A 16,462-nucleotide genomic window follows, 5' to 3' on the forward strand; every position below is an offset into this window, starting at 1 on the left:
AGTACTGGAGCACTTTTGGTCTAGCCCTATACTATTAAGTCTCCAAGGGCAAATATATCTATGGCAAAGGAGATGCCAGCTGTACACTGCATTAAGCTATGTGCCTGGTGTGAGCAAATTTGCACCAGTCCCTTACGTCTCACCTACTACAGGGTAGGCAATTTGTGGAAAGTGAGAATGGGAAAGTCACTCTGAGAAATTACCCGGTGGTACACATTTTGTGGCACCCAGCCTCCCTCTTAAAAAATATATATATTTTTTTCTTTTAACTATTAATTCACATTTATAAAATGCTTTTTATTCTCCATGATTCTTCCTGCAGCGTTTCCCAGTTATCAGACGGTTTAAAAACTGGGCTTAGTATACTTTGTCGACATTCATAGGGCGGTATCCAATTAGCCCCGAACATTGTTCCGGTGCTAATGGATTCCCCATTCGGCTATCCAATTAGCTCTGAAGTCTGGCTCGAATCGGGGATTTTTTTAAAGGACCTGATGTGCCTCGAAATATTATCCCCAGAAAATAAGAGTTATGGTATAACATACCTTTGTTAACTCTTTTTCTTCGAGGTCCATGGGGTCCACAGCCAATACGTTGGGGTATGAATCCCTGTCACCAAACAGTTAATACAAACGAGCTCTCTGCTCCCAGGATGCACCGGGTCCCTCCTCATATACCCCACCTCCTGCCTCAGGTAGCCAGTTCATTACCAAGCTCAAGCAGGCAACGAAAAAAAAAGGGGTGAGAAAGAAAAAACCCATACTCATGAGTCCAGACTCTCAAGAGAAAAAAAAAAATTGTACGGAACCCCCCCTCCCCCCGGAACTACAGGTGCGTCTGGGTGGGTGTCCTATGGACCCCATGGACCTCGAAGAAAAAGAGTTAACAAAGGTATGTTATACCGTAACTCTTATTTTCTTCTTCGGGGTCCATGCGGTCCACAGCCAATACGTTGGGGATATCCCAAAGCACTAACCCTACGGGCGGGGACGCTCCTGACTCTCGGAATAGAGGCATCCTGAGAGGCAAAGGTGTCAAAGGCATAAAATTTGACAAAGGTATGGATGGAAGACCATGTGGCTGCCCTGCATAATTGCTCAGCAGAAGCACACCGACGGGCCGCCCACGACGGACCTACCGCCCTAGTAGAATGTGCCGTTACTGAATCCGGCACCCGCATGCCAGCCTGCGCATAAGCCAATGAAATTGCCATGCGAATGCACCTGGCCAGTGTGTTTATTGGCTGGCCAGCCACACTTATGACAACAATAAAGCACAAAGAGTGAATCAGACTTCCTCCACTTGCTAGTGCGTTTCACATAAATTCTCAACGCACGGACCACGTCCAGGGAAGCCTCTCCTGTCGAGAGACTTGTACCCTGAAAAGCTGGAACTACTATTTGTTCATTGATATGAAATTTAGACACTACTTTCGGAAGGTAACCCTCCCTAGTACGTAGTACTGCTCTATCTTGATGAAACACCAAGAACGGCGCACGGAAGGAAAGTGCAGCTAAATCCGATACTCTGCGTGCAGATGCTATAGCAAGAAGGAATACTGTCTTTGCTGTTAGCCACTTGATGTCTATTGAATTTAAAGGCTCAAACGGAGGATCCTGTAAGACCCCCAGAACTAGAGCCAAATCCCACGGAACAACCGGGGGAACGAAGGGAGGCTGCATCCTCAACACCCTCTGAAAAAAGGTCCTTATATGTGGTCTCAGGACAATGTTTTGTTGGAACCAGACCGAAAGAGCAGACACTTGTACCCTCAAAGAGGCCAGGCGGAGCCCCTTTTCCAGACCGCTTTGAAGAAAGTCAAGCACTCTGGAGATCAGAAATTCCTCTGGGTCACATCTTTTCAGTTCACACCACTGAAAGAAAGTATGCCAAATTCTATAGTAGATGCGAGCTGAGAATGGTTTCCGTGCCTTCAGCATCGTCCGTATAACGGATTCAGAAAACCCTAACTTCCACAAGACGGAGGCCTCAAGAGCCATGCCGTCAAAGATAGCCGATGAAGATTCGGGTACCAGCAGGGACCCTGTAGCAACATATCCAGTCTCAATGGCAGAGGCCATGGAGTGTCTACGGAGAGAGACTGTAGATCTGTGAACCAGTGCCGCCTCGGCTATGCCGGAGCTATTAATATCACGGTACTGCCCTCTTGTTTGATCTTTCTGACGATTCTGGGAAGAAGTGCAAACGGCGGGAACAGATATACCAGCTTGTAACGCCACTTTACTGCCAGTGCGTCTACAAACTCGGCTCTCAGATCTCTGCTCCAGGATCCGTACCTGGGAACCTTGTTGTTCCTTCTTGACGCCATAACATCTATTTCTGGTAGACCCCACCCGTCCACGAGGTTCAGAAAAACCTGTTGATGTAAGGCCCACTCTCCTGCATTTCTCTGCTGCCGACCGAGAAAGTCGACTTCGCAATTCAGGACTCCCGGAATGAACACTGCAGATATCATGGGAAGGTGACCCTCTGCCCACACCAAGATTTTTGATACCTCTGCCAAGGCAGCCCGGCCCTTGTGCCCCCCTGATGATTTAGGTAGGCAACTGCGGTGCGATTGTCTGACTGTATCTGCACAGGCCTGTCCTTTAGGATTTCCTGAGCATGTACTAAAACTTTGAATATAGCTCTTAGTTCCAGGATGTTTATCGGTAGCCGGCTTTCCACCACTGTCCACTTTCCTTGGAAAGTGTATGACCCCGTCATCGCCCCCCAACCTTGAAGACAGGCGTCGGTTTTGAGCAATGCCCAATCCGACACCCAAAAGGGGAGACCCTGCCTAAGATGCTTTGTCTGTAACCACCAGGACAGGGACAATCGCACCTCTTAAGAGAGACGCAGCAATTGAGACCTGATTGTGCGGTAATCCTTGTTCCTGCGAGACAGAATTAATTGCTGCAGTGGTCTGGAGTGGAATTGAGGGTATTCCACCATACAGAAAGTGGACACCATCGACCCCAGCACCTGCACGGCCACTAGAACAGATATCTGTCTGTTGTGGAGCAATCTGCGTATTCGCAATTGTAAGGCAAGAATCTTCTCCTCCGGCAGATATATTTTCTGCACCACGGAGTTCAATCTTGCCCCCAAGTGACATCTGTTGTACCGGACAGGGTGACGACTTTTTCCAGTTTATGACCCAACCGTGACTGTACAGACATGATACTGTCAGCCCCAAATGATCCTGTAACTGCTGCGGAGACTGCCCTAGCAACAGGAGATCGTCCAAGCAAGGCAAGATTCTGACACCCTGGCATCTGAGGCATGCCATCATCACCGCCATCACCTTGGTGAACAACCAAGGGGCTGTGGACAGACCAAAAGGTAGGGCCTGGAACTGAAAATGTTCTCCCCCTACCGCAAAACGAAGACATTTTTGATGGGCCTGTGTGATTGGTATGTGGAGGTAGGCATCCTGTATATCCAAGGATACCATATAGTCCCCCTGCTCCATTGCCAACACAACTGATCGCAACGTTTCCATCCGGAAACCGGGGGCTAGAATAAATTTGTTGAGCCCTCTCAGATTTAGAATGGGCCGGTATGACCCATTCGGTTTTTGAACCAAGAACAGATTGGAGTAAAACCCCTCCCGCAACTGATTCCCTGGCACCGGAACAACCACCTCCGATGCTAGTAAAGCAAGAATTGCTTTTTGAAGGGCCAAAGCCCTTTCTGAACCCTCCTGTGGGTTTACACAAAAAAATCTCTGAGGAGGACTACTCCAAAACATCAAGGCGTACCCTCGGGTAACGACTCCTGGAACCCAGGCATCCTCCGTCGTGAGATACTAGGCCTCTGAGAACCTAAGCAGTCGGCCCCCCACCCTGGGATCCCCCAGAGGGAGGCCCGTCCCATCAGGCCACTAGTTTATCCTGGACTCTAGAACCTGGATGCTTGTTCTGCCAGGGCTTCCTTGGTCCCGCCTTTTTAGGTGGAAATCTCGCCGAGGGCTGACACTTGGCCTTGCCCTGTGGCCGAAACCCCCGAAAGGACGCCCATCTAAGTTTAGACGAGGCTGCTGATGGCAGACCTGCCGTCTTTGAGGCTGCCATGGAGGCCACAATTTTATCCAATTGCGGACCAAAAAGAACTCCCCCTGTGAATGGAAGGGATTCTAGGGCCTTATTGGACCTGGCATCCGCCTTTCAATCCTTTAATCAGAAAATCCTACGTGCCACCACTCTTTACGAAGGATGGCTTTTCTTATCCGGACAGACCCATGCTTCCCCCATAAGTTCTGATAAATTCTCAGACTTTGGGAATTCTGCCTTGACCACCTTTTGGCGTTTGAACAGGGGTGCCTTCCAAGCGGAGGATCCCCTTCCTCGATATTTAATACCAATTTCACATCCCTAATCAAAAGGGGGACATTGGCTACTGGGAAATGATCATCACCCTCCTCGGAGCTAGACTACTGAGAAGAGTCCTGTGCCTGCTCCTCAGAGAAGGAGGCACTGGAATACTCACCCATGTGAGAAGGTAAACGGCGCCTAGATTTAGGCTGTTTTGGTTTGACAGCCTGAGGAGGCTAAAAACCCCCGAGGATGATGCCATAACCTTACCAGCACCAGAATCCATCCAAGGCGACCACATCATGGGCATAGGATGCATCTGCTGAGGCAAACCCCAAACCGGTGGTGCCGGGGCAGCCAGAAGCTCCGCCACCTGAGCCATAACCTGAGAAAATTATGCCCAAGGGGGCTCAGAGCCTGTAATAGGTAAACTTAACTGGTGTGGTGGCTGTCTAAAACAGTTCCCACAAAGTCCATTTTGTAGAAAGTCCTGTGAGGATAAGCCTGCCTAGCAGGCTATACAGAATATCAACAACGGGGCTCCCGCCACCCCCGAAAGGACGCCTCAGGCTCCTTAGACATGTTAAACTATGCCAAGGTTCTGAGAGTATATGTGCTGGCTTTATACTCTCAACCCACACACCTATAGTAAGGGATAAGGGGAAAGACAGTTTACAGGAATCACAGTTCTTCTACATAAGAAACAGTATCCACAGCGCAACAATCGCATGTCATGCATAAACACTTCTGCGAGTCATACGCATATAAGCTCTTGCTACCATAATCAGCGCTAGGCTTAGTAGGATAGAGCACTGTAAAAACCAGAACCAGCAGTAGGAAAGGTATACAGGGAGACTGCCCAACATCCTGAAGGAGCAACGTTCTGAGAGCAACTGACATACACGCTGGCTGCCCTATATGGAGGCTGGGAGGAGCAAACCACCCCGCTGCGCCAGAAGACTGGACTAGCGTGTGGATTGGGGGAGGGGCCGCCGAGGAAGCGGACCTCCCCTATGCTGCTTGGACCTGCCCGGTAAACTGACATGGCCGCTGCCACAAGCCCCGGCTTGTCAGGAAACATCACATCCCGGCGGTTTAGTGTAGGCGACAGGCTGTTCTGCCCCTGACTGCAGCTAACCTCCGGCCAGTCTCACAGCCGAGGGCCGGACCGCCACGTGGTCCCGGTGTCAGCGGCCGCGACCACCCGCTTACCTGCCATCCCCTTTGATCCGGATGCAGTCCAGGGCATGAGAGCCCCTGCCAGAGCCCTAGCCTTGGACCTGCCAAGGCCAGCGGTGCGGCGCCGAAGGAGGTAGTTGTAGCGGGTGGCCGGTGCATCTCCAATCAGACGCGAGGCTGCTTCCAGGAGAGCTCAGACCACCCGCCTTGATGGAGAGTGAAACTCTCTTTTTTTTTTGTTGTACTCGTCTGCGGGACTGCAGTCTGCAGAGACTCCTGCAGTCCCACTGTCTATGTGGTGTACACACCAAACAAGAAGAACTGGCTACCTGAGGCAGGGGGTGGGGTATATGAGGAGGGACCCGGTGCAGCTGGGAGCAAAGAGCTCGTTTGTATTAACTGTTTGGTGACCGGGATTCATACCCCAACGTATTGGCTGTGGACCCCATGGACACCGAAGACGAAAGTGCAAATTTTCCTCCAGTGCAGTGGTGAAAACACATCGGTCCGTGAACTTATCACGGATCCTATGGGGTCGATCCTATTAGCCGCGATGATCTCGTTGGCGGGAGTCATCGTGGAAACGGACACACTTTACGGCAGTTTGGATTTGCGGAATAGCCATAAGGCTACGAGCAAAATTCTGCGAATTCGGGCTCAGAGCAGGCCGCGAAGGGTGAGAGGTGCCGGTCCGTTGCCGGCTTTTGCAGCGGCAACTCGCTCCCTTCACGGCTAATTGGATTGAACTCTATGTGTTTTCGGCTAAATTATTCTATTTAATTGCCCGAACAAGAAGGATACGGTAAAAGAAAAAAAAAAAGAAAAAAATTGTTGATAAAACGTGGATTAACAGCGAAAAATCCCAGTTTTTCACCCCCAAAAAATATTAGGCTAATTGGAGACCGCCCAATATGTCAAAATGTGCTAACATGATTAGAATGTTGACAGTGTGCCCTGGTGTATCAGCTTCGCTTATCTGGTAGTGGATATCCGACGGCTCCAGCTGTGTGTTCTGTGTAAAGCAGTCAGTTGATCGTGACTTCAGGGTGTCATGAAGCAATGTCGGCGGTAAGTAACCCTAACCTTTCCCAGTTTAAACTTTACCTTCTTCCTAGTGCCTAACGCTAACCCTCCACTCAGTACAGGATGTCAACATTTCACATGCTGACATTCATTTTAAACAATGTCAACAATATTATTAAATTTAACAGTCACTTTTATACAGTAGTGCCAGCAGATTCCATTGAGCTTTAGAATTGGGAACAAACAGTAATAAAACAAGAGTAATGACAGGCATACATAGAGGTAAGAGGGCCCTGCTCGCAAGCTTACATTTTAACGGTCAACATTATGAATGTTGACGTGTTGACAGTATCACTTAAAAACTAGCTATCCTGGCTGGCTTTTGGAGCTCATTATAGGGTAGAAATAAACTGATACCTGCTGTGGATCGGACCATACTAAGGGCCATATTCAATTAGGCTGCAAAAAGCCGTTATCGGCGAAACTTTATCGCCGATGACGTCATTTTCGCATTTCTCACTTATCCCCGTATTCAATTTGTCCGACTGTTCGCCGGTGCGAAAAGTCAATGCATCAGACCCTGCGAAAAAGTATCACCTATGAATAGGTGGCGAAAAAAGTGCAGAATTGGGTTTTGGGGTACAAACTTCCAAAAACCACCCTGGACCCTTTGGACAGTCCCCCAAAAGCTAATCTGTGTCAATAAATTTTAAAACAGTTCCACAGAACACCCCAAAAACAGTACTTTAATTTTGGGGGCGAAAAAAAAAAAGTTGAGGGACAAACTTTAAAACTAGCGAAATAGACTCAGGGGGTGTCCCCAAGTATGCCCCAGGTGTTTTTTTTTTGTTTGCAGGTGCTTGCGGCAGAGGGATTTTTCACTTATTTAAAAACTTCACATTAGCAAGTTTAAAATATGCTAGTACCCATATTTATGTACCCCAAATTTGATGAGACTACTTATTTTTCCCAAAAACGTTGCTAAATGCTATTCTTCACCACTTTCCCAAAGATGCTAAATAGCACCTATTGAGACCATTTAAAGACCCCAAATACCCTTAGCAGGGCTATTCGGGGGTATCCATAGTGAACCCCCATGTCAGAGCAGCTTTTGGGGAGTGTCAGGCTGATTCCCCAAAAAATTACAGCACTTTTCGCAGATTTCGTTTTCGCCGATTTGAAATTGAATAAGGGGATAAGCGGGGACCAGGGCGATAACTTTTCAGCGGCAAAACCTCCGATGACGGCGAAAAGTCCGGAAACTGACTTTTCGCTTCAAATTGAATATGCCCCTAAATGTCTAGAACCTGGAGGAAAACTTAGTGAATAATTCTGTAGCCTGCTGCTACAAATGCGCACTGATGGCAGCTATAAAACTAAGCATACGGCTGGGGTGGTCCGTCCACAGAGAGAAATACAACTCTGCAGCGGGCAAATATACGCACCCAACGCGGAAGTAATTATATGTCCATCTTACTTAGTTACAACTCAGTATAAACCACATAGTGGAATTACTGAAAAATTAGACTGCATTAGAGGGGGAATCGGTATATAATGCCGGCGGCTATTTAGCCACCGGGTCAAATACCGATAGGGGTAGCCCGATGTGTCGGAACCTTCCCCTCTACCCCCTCTAAGCCTCCTTTAGGAGTGCCTATCCCTTACCTCCCCCCTTAGTGTATAACCCTAAACTGTTGCTGCCTAAACCTAACCCCCCCTCGCTGCACCCTAAACCTGGGTGCCTAGCTCTTAACCCCCCCTAGTGGTGCCTAACCCTAACTGTCCCGGGAGGGGGGGGGGGGGGGGGAGGTGCCTAACCCTAATTCCCCCCCGGGGGTCCCTAATGCTAACCCTCCCCCCCTGCGCGGCTACACGCTATGACACCTGGCTTACCTTTCTTCGGTAACCTTACCTTTCTTCAGTAAGCCGGGTGTTTGGATTTAGTAGTCAGGCTAATGATAGGCATCGGGATTTCGACGCCTATCTTTGGTCCCACGTCGGGATGTGGCTGTCAGGATATTGGCGGGCGGGATAGCACCCGTCGCTATCCTAACTACATCCCATTAGAGCACAGGTTCTCAAACGTAGTCCTCAGGACCCCAAACAGTTCACGTTTTCCAAGTCTCTTCACAGAATCACAATTGAAATAATTAGCTCCACCAGTGCATCTTTTAAAATGTGTCAGTGCACCTGCTAGATTACCTGCAATACATGACCTGTGTGGGGTCTTGAGGATCGAGTTAAGACTTGAAGTACTGGCTAGCATAAAAACAACATACACAATTTAATAGAAATCGGGCTATTGTGGTTTTATTGGGTTACTGAGATATATCTATCTATCTACATATATAATTAATATCTCTCTCTCTCATATAATATATATATATATATAGGAATAGATGGACACTGCGCACTGGGCTGTTTGTCCTATTGTCTGTGGTAAGCTACTAAACAAAGAAAGCGGGTGTTCACCCTTTGGTAGGATATAAACAATATATATTATGTTCAGCGCGAAACCTGTATATATAGTCATATGTTGTACTGCTAGGTGAGTACAACTGTAAACCTAGATTCTGAAAAGAACCTCATATACTGATGATCAACAAATGGGTATTGTTAATAAAACTGTCTTTAATCAGATAGCAACATATAAACATGCAAACTGTCTATACTCAGAAAGCAACATATAGATATTGTGAGGAATCAACATGTATGTACCATCAATATATCAAACTTTGCATATACAGTATTCAAAATACACTGTTGTGTGGAAGTGCTGATTGACCATTAGTAGAAGTGCCAATCATATATTGTCGCACTGCACAGGCTGGCGCTGAGACCCTAGTGGTGTGGGGAAATAGAATGTTATTGTCTAACAGAGAGATGAGCGGCGTCCCGCTTTGTTCTCGGTGCAAGCAGTTCAAATGTGGAAATGATTGTATGATAAAGTCAATAGTGAGCTGCTCCTTGGTTGATGTTAAATCTTCTGCTCAGGACGGAGAAGAACCACTTAGCCCAGGGTACAGGGCCTCCGGATGGGGTCGTTAGGGCTGCAGGCGGAGCGAGTGATAAGTCTAACAAAAGGCCATATCCTGCGCTCCGGCTTGGGAGCCCGACAATCCTCTTGCCGGGAGGGTGGATAGTTGGATGTGATCACGATTAAGGTGTTTGGAGATCACCGAAACGGCTCCCATCGAGCATCACTGTTTCAGATGGAACCGGGTTTATGCTACCATGGATAAGTACTCCCTGGTCTGATGCACGCTATTTAGACCAGGTTTATTTGTGCCTTCTCTTGAATATGCTTAATATTTGGATGTGCTGGCTCTTTTTTTGCATGTCTCTACTTTTATGTGCCCTGCAATCTGGACTTTATTGATTAGGTGTGTGCTGCTGGTCTCATTGGGGAAAAAAAATATATATATATATATTAGGGATGTGCAGGCTCGGATAGGTTCGAGTTTGCACGTTGAGTTCGGATTTTTCCCTCCAAAAAAACGGAACTCAGAAAGAGGCTAAACGTCATCTTACATGGACGAACATCATCATTCCTGGACTCTGATCTGTATCTCAGCAGTTTGTTGCATTACTTGAGTGTGCTAGAAGCACCCGAGCAGAGTGTGACACCCCCGTCAGGAAAAAGGAACTGCATGAGTTGTGAGAGGTGCAGGGTGCTAGAATGACCATTAAATATATTCAACTCACATTTGCGCCATTGTGATATATTTTTATCTGTATATACATAGTAAAAATACCCAGATACTCTAAGGCAGTCAAGACTGGAAGCACTGGCTAGCATAAAATCAACAATTTTATAGAAATCTGGCTATTGTGGTTTTATTGGCCTATTGAGTTATATTTTGTGTAGACTGATAACATCATGACACGTGTGAAAAAAATTAGTGGAGCTCTAATTAAACATTACTGTAAATGCTATTAAAGCTAATCTATCGCTGGTCATTCTTTACCTGCATGCCTCGCATCTTCTGAAATCGAGCTACCGTGTCACTTAGCGTGTAAACTCTCACATGTCCCATGTGCAATTTTCCAGAGGGATATGGAAACATGGATAAAACATAAAACTTTGGTTTTGATTTCTATAAAGGAAAAAAAGAAAAAAAAAAATGCTCTTAGTTAGTAGAGGAAAAAGAAAAAGAAAAAAAAAGGTATTTACTTAGGCTTTTCCTCTTAAAAGCTGCTGCCATTACTGTTTCACACAATTATGTGCAAAGAGAATAACTTTTACATGTTTCAATACTAATTGTAAAAGTAAAAGGTAAGATAAAGCACTGTACAAGACTAACATCAATTGACAACTTTGATTTCTTTATATGACTAAACATTCAGACAATTTACAGTATAGCAGAGACAGCTATAAAAACATCAACCAAAATTTATATAAAAAATAATAATAATTGTTTAAAACAAATAGTAGGTAACATTTAGGATAAATAGCATCTGCTACTTTGAAAAGGCTGCTAAAACTAATATTTGATTGTTAGTTAATGGTGTAATTAATGTTAACATATACAAGATAATTTGGTGTATAGAATGGGAGCTATGTTTCATACACTGAATGGCAAAAACACCAGGGATGAGATCCAAAAAAAGGCAGAAAAGGAGAAAAAGTCATACAGAAGCGCACAACTATACCAACACAAATAAACACATACACTATAAGCAAACTCAATACCATACAAATGTACATCTGCGTCATCTTATAGACTGCTTCCTGATTCTCCCACTCATTTTCTAATTGTACAGAGTTCCTGCCTCAACTACGCAACAACTGCTGTGGAACAATTAGTTGGATGGAGTCCACAGGAACTCCTACAATTGACAGATATTAGCAGCCAGAACTTGTTGTTAAATAGCTTTCATAGCAGGGTGAGAGGGACCATGAATATGATTTAAACATCTAGGAAAAGAGGTTTAAAGTCAATGTGGCACCTGATTCAAAGGCTACGGCAAAAGCTAGATAGGAAGTCCCTTTCATATTTGATTATATTTAATTTAATTATGTTCATTATCTATTTGTGAATAATGCCAAAACGGCATTGCCTCTTGGTATTGCATGCTTCAGTAGTAAGAAGCTCTATGGTATTACACACTTAGAGGGGTATTCAATATGAAACGTAAACTTCGCTGTCAAAGTTTACGTTTCATATCGGAGCTTTTACCTACGTTAAAGTATCGGGCGCGCGCCCGCTTATCCCCGTATTCAATATGAAATTAACGAAAACGGAAGCCTGCGAAGTTGGATTTGCGTAAAGTTATTAATTTTTCCTTTAAAAAATTGTAGGACCCCCCTAAAGTTGTAAAAACATGGGGGATCACTATGGGTACCCCCGTTTTAGCCTTTAAATGAAAGTCGGGGATTTAAATAGCCGCAGCAGGTGTTTTTTCCCGACATTGAAGAAATGTTGCAGAAGAGCACTTAGGTTGTTTTTTTCATTTTTTTAAGTGGTCTCATCAAATTTGGGTTACATGAAAATGGGTACTAGCAAATTTTTAAGTCCCTAAAGTAAGTTTTTAAAAATTCTGCAATTGTGCACCTGCCGCTATAAATCTATTCTAGAAAACACCTGCCGCATACTTGCAGAATAGCCCTGAACCTATTTCTCTATTGTTATACAATTTTTTCACCCCAATTTTAAAATTAATTTTTTGGGGTGTCCCTATTTTTTTTTTTTGACACAGTTCTTTTTTAAATGTCATTCCCAGGGGTGCAGGCTATTTTTTTAAAGCCTGCACCCCTAAACCCCAATTCTGCACTTTTTTTCGACACCTATTCAATGGTGAAAAGTTATCCCCGTTTTTTATCAAAGACTTTTCGAACCTGCGAAAAGTCTTTGAAATTGAATACGGTGTGAAACTAAAACCTGCGATAATGACGTCATTGGTGCGATATTAACGCAAAAACAGTGTTTTCGCTCCCATAATGAATACCCATATTAATATTAAGTTTACAAAAATAAAATAAAGAAAACGGCATAGCTGTCATGCTAAAAAGCCTGTCGATAAGGTAGGCATGCTGGGAATTGCAGTTACAGTAATCGTATTAGCATGCTATATCACACACGCCACTGTGTTTCAGTGACAAGAGATAAAAGCCAGTCAATAGCAAATTACAGAATGCTGATTGATTTCATAGTTACTACTGTTAATCTTCTGCTTGAAAAATTGCCATATGCCACATGCATATTATTTGTACGTTACTTAAGATAGCTGAAACAATTCTGATTGCATGTACTACAGCAAAAGTGCTGAGACTAATCTTGTGTTCTGTATAACAGGGCTCTTACTGACTCCTGGTTCCTTTTTTGGGGGGCAATTCAAATCTGTGCGAGGTCCTGCTGGAGATTCCAACCTTCCAGGTATTATGGTAAGTGAAACATTGTTTGTTTTTGCCTGTAAAATAAGCAAGGTTTCTTACCTCTAATATCCCACAGGGTGTTATCACCCATGATTCCTAGGGAACCTCATACTGGACTGAGGAGCGGATTCAGCCTCACTTGCTAGGATGCATTCGCTAGTAGCTGGCCGATTGTCGCTTTCTGCGCATGCATACGCATCGCAATGCACGTGCACGAACCAGTGCGAGAGATCGGGAAGCATTCGCTCGCTGCGCATAGACAGCCCAGCAGAGTGAGTGACAGAAACCGTTTGTAGGTGGTGACAGGGGCTGGCCACTAGAAACGGGGGAGTGGAGGTGCAAACACAAGCGTGCCTGAGCGTCTTAGCGCCGTTGAAGAGGCGTGCATAATTAACAGGCAGCGTCATAGTACACGTCACCTGGTTGTATTTCCCACTGAAGTGATCGCAGTGCTAGCAGCAGGGTATAGTCAGCCTCAAGCGCTGCGATCGCATCCGATGGTGCTTGATGTACTAATGGTTTCATGCACTTCCTGGAGATGATGTGTGCAAGTGGGCGTCTACATATACAAAGTGGTCGTGTGCCAAGACATATCGGGCGGGCTTATGCCTTGCAATCGCCTGCCTTGCTGGGTGTGTGCCGGATTTGCATACGCTGAGTGAAAGTGAACGCATCTAGCGAGAGGGTCTGAATGAGCTCCTGAATCACTCCCTCGTCTGTCTGGTGTGGCATAGAAAGAAGATCACAACTAAGGGCCTGATTCAGGAGCGTGCACTGCTGATTGCAGATTCCCGATGATCATGAATCTGTGCATGCATAGGACCCTTTCTGCGCATGTGCAGAACAGGTCCTGCGAAATCTGATGCAGACCGATAAATAGGCAAAATCGTTTGCAGGGCGGTGCGGGGACGGCCTGCATTTCCAGAATGGGGGCATGTCACCCCCCGTTTTCCGGGAGTGGTAAGGCCAGGATTTGCAATTCCGTCCTCTGCTGAATCAGGCCCTAAGTTCATTCACATACATCCACTGGGAAAATGCATGAAAACTACTGTAAGGTACACCTTACTGTATATGCTTTTTGGGATTCACTTTTCTTGCACTGCACTTTTACCAATACAGTCTATTGTACTGGTAGCCTGCAGTTACAGATGCGAAACGGTGTGCAGCATACTCAGATTTAAACTCAGTTGTGAGAATGGCACCGCTATCTTTTAATTTGCCTATTTTAATAGACTTGTCAAAAGCTTATTAATATGTGAAACTCACATTAAAAGTGTAAATGAGCCCTAAATTTCTTCCAACTAAACAATTCTTTTCCACTCGCCTGAATTCCAGACACTCTCTCTATACACATCTAGCTACTTTTAGCCTGATGCACAGTTGAACAAACATTGGCCGTATGTCCTTCTGCATTGCATGAATGGAAGTAACTGAATATTTGCCTGTGTGCAGAGTTGTATGCACCCGTCCCCTCTCTGATCTGCTACTAGTCATCACCATTATCAGTGCGCACTCGCACCAGCCTTTACCGACTGCTAAAGAAATGCTTGGAAACAGGCCAATTTTTGCTTATGCCCAACTCCGCATAGCCCGCAGAACTGCCAACGTGTCATCACTAAACTTTGCCTATTATGTGAGAATGCCCAGTTACAACTCTTTAGTGGGAACTGTTAATGCCACTGATATATGTCTGATTTTGCATTCGCAGCGCGAATACTTGCAACATATGCTCCACAAATAGCCATACGTTCAGCTATGATTCAGGTCCTTTATGTCACACAACCTAAGGTGTTAAAATCCTGCTGCTCATTCTAATCAATAATGGCCAAATCTGTATACAATATGTCCATGTACATGTGTGGTCAAACTGGTGAGGACCTGGTCTTTCAGTACTCAAGAGCGTAATGCTCAAAGCTGACCAGCCAAATCAGAATGACTGTTATCGGGTTCTTTTTGTGGCACGGCAATATTGGGCCTACTGAGTGATAACAATGGCAATATCACAGCATGTATCCAAGCTTTAAGGGCCCCCATACATGGTGCGATAAGCACATTGCGATGCAACGGGCAATCCGATGGCCAACATATAGGGCAGTCCCCACACATTGAGCGATCTGGTGGCCGACCGCCCAATGTGCCGCACCCCCCTCCCCCACCCACATAACGCTGCATGGGATCGTTCATCAATCCCCGAGATCAGTTGAACAAGCAGATAGATCTGGTGGAAAGACGGATGACCCCACGGGAGCACGCAGCAGACGATATCATGCCCACACACAGAACAATATAGCGGTGATATCGTTCAAAACAGTCGGATCAGCCGCTATATCGCTCAGAGTGTGGGGGCCTTTAGGCTCAAATGTACCATTTAAAAAAACAACAAAAGCATATTTGGGCACACTGTAAACACAATTAGAAAAGTCAGAAAAACCAAAGGATAAAAGTTTGGGCTGAAATACCTAGTGCAGAGGTTCCCAAACATTGTCTTCAAGGCACCCTAATAGCAGGTTTTAAGGATATCCAGGCTTGGACAACAGGTGATTTAATTAGTACCTCGGTCAATTTGATTTAATCACTTGTGGGGTGCCTTGAGGGCCGCGTTTAGGAACCTCTGCCCTAGTGCATAGCCGTAGCCTGAATGACATACAGCAGCGTTTAGGAGGCGGAGTGGGGGCGTTCCCGGAAACTGGGGTGTGTCGCCCAGTTTTCTGGGAGTGACCTGTGTGCGGCTCTGCTATTCCGATCATCTCTGAATCAGGCCCACTGTCCTATATTTTGTATCTGGCCTGCAGTACCTCTGTGCCACCAGAGGTGCTGCGGATATATCCTTACATTTTCTCCTCACATGCAGGAGTTAATCTCACTCCCGTTTAATCACCTGCCTCACACCATGCATCTTGCTGGTCATTGTTTTGTTTTGTTTTTTTCCCACGGATTGTATTTAACAGCTTGAACCTGTGCTCCTTTCTACTTCACTATTGCAAGCTGCAGCTCCACTGCTGTCTGTGGGCCTGATTCAGACCCGTTCGCTAAGATGCGTTCGCACGCAGCCGTTAACAGCCATAGTATGCAAATCCCGCGATCGCTAGCAAGACATTAGCATGCCCACTATGTCTTGCCGTGCGATCGCGGTATGTATTTAGACGCCCACCAGCCTGACACAAGACGCCCACTTTCCCTTAGTAACATACGTAATCTCCAGGAGGTGTATTAAACAATCGGTAACATCGGACCCATACACAGCACGGGTGGCTGACCATACCCTACCGCAAGCACTGCGAGTGCTGCCGTGTTTAATTCAGCCATGTGACTTGTATGCTGACGCTGCGGTTTAAATATGCACGCCCCTGAAACTGCGTTCAGATGCACAGACATGCCTGCGTTCGCATCACCACACCCCCGTTACAATTGACCAACCCGTCACCACCCACAAACGGCTCGTCCTGTCACTCATGATTGCGGAGCTTCTGTGTACAAGGTGCGAATACTTCCACGATCGCATGGACTAGTTTGCGCACTGCGACTTGTATGCATGCGCAGATTGCAAACATCGGCAGGCTACGTGCGA

General features: G+C 45.9%; 1 protein-coding gene across 4 annotated transcripts in view; it reads right to left on the reverse strand.

Annotated features, from left to right (window-relative positions):
• Positions 1 to 16,462, reverse strand: part of LARS2 (leucyl-tRNA synthetase 2, mitochondrial) — a 268,441-nt gene that overhangs the window by 243,915 nt on the left and 8,064 nt on the right. For all 4 annotated transcript variants that reach the window (XM_088474262.1, XM_088474260.1, XM_088474261.1 and 1 more), the window contains exon 3: positions 10,487 to 10,615. In XM_088474262.1, the coding sequence (XP_088330388.1) occupies positions 10,487 to 10,615 (129 nt within the window). The remainder of the gene's footprint in view (positions 1 to 10,486; positions 10,616 to 16,462) is intronic.

Source organism: Taudactylus pleione, unplaced genomic scaffold (genome assembly GCF_031769625.1).
Source record: "Taudactylus pleione unplaced genomic scaffold, aTauple2 ptg000150l, whole genome shotgun sequence".
NCBI lineage: Eukaryota > Metazoa > Chordata > Amphibia > Anura > Myobatrachidae > Taudactylus > Taudactylus pleione.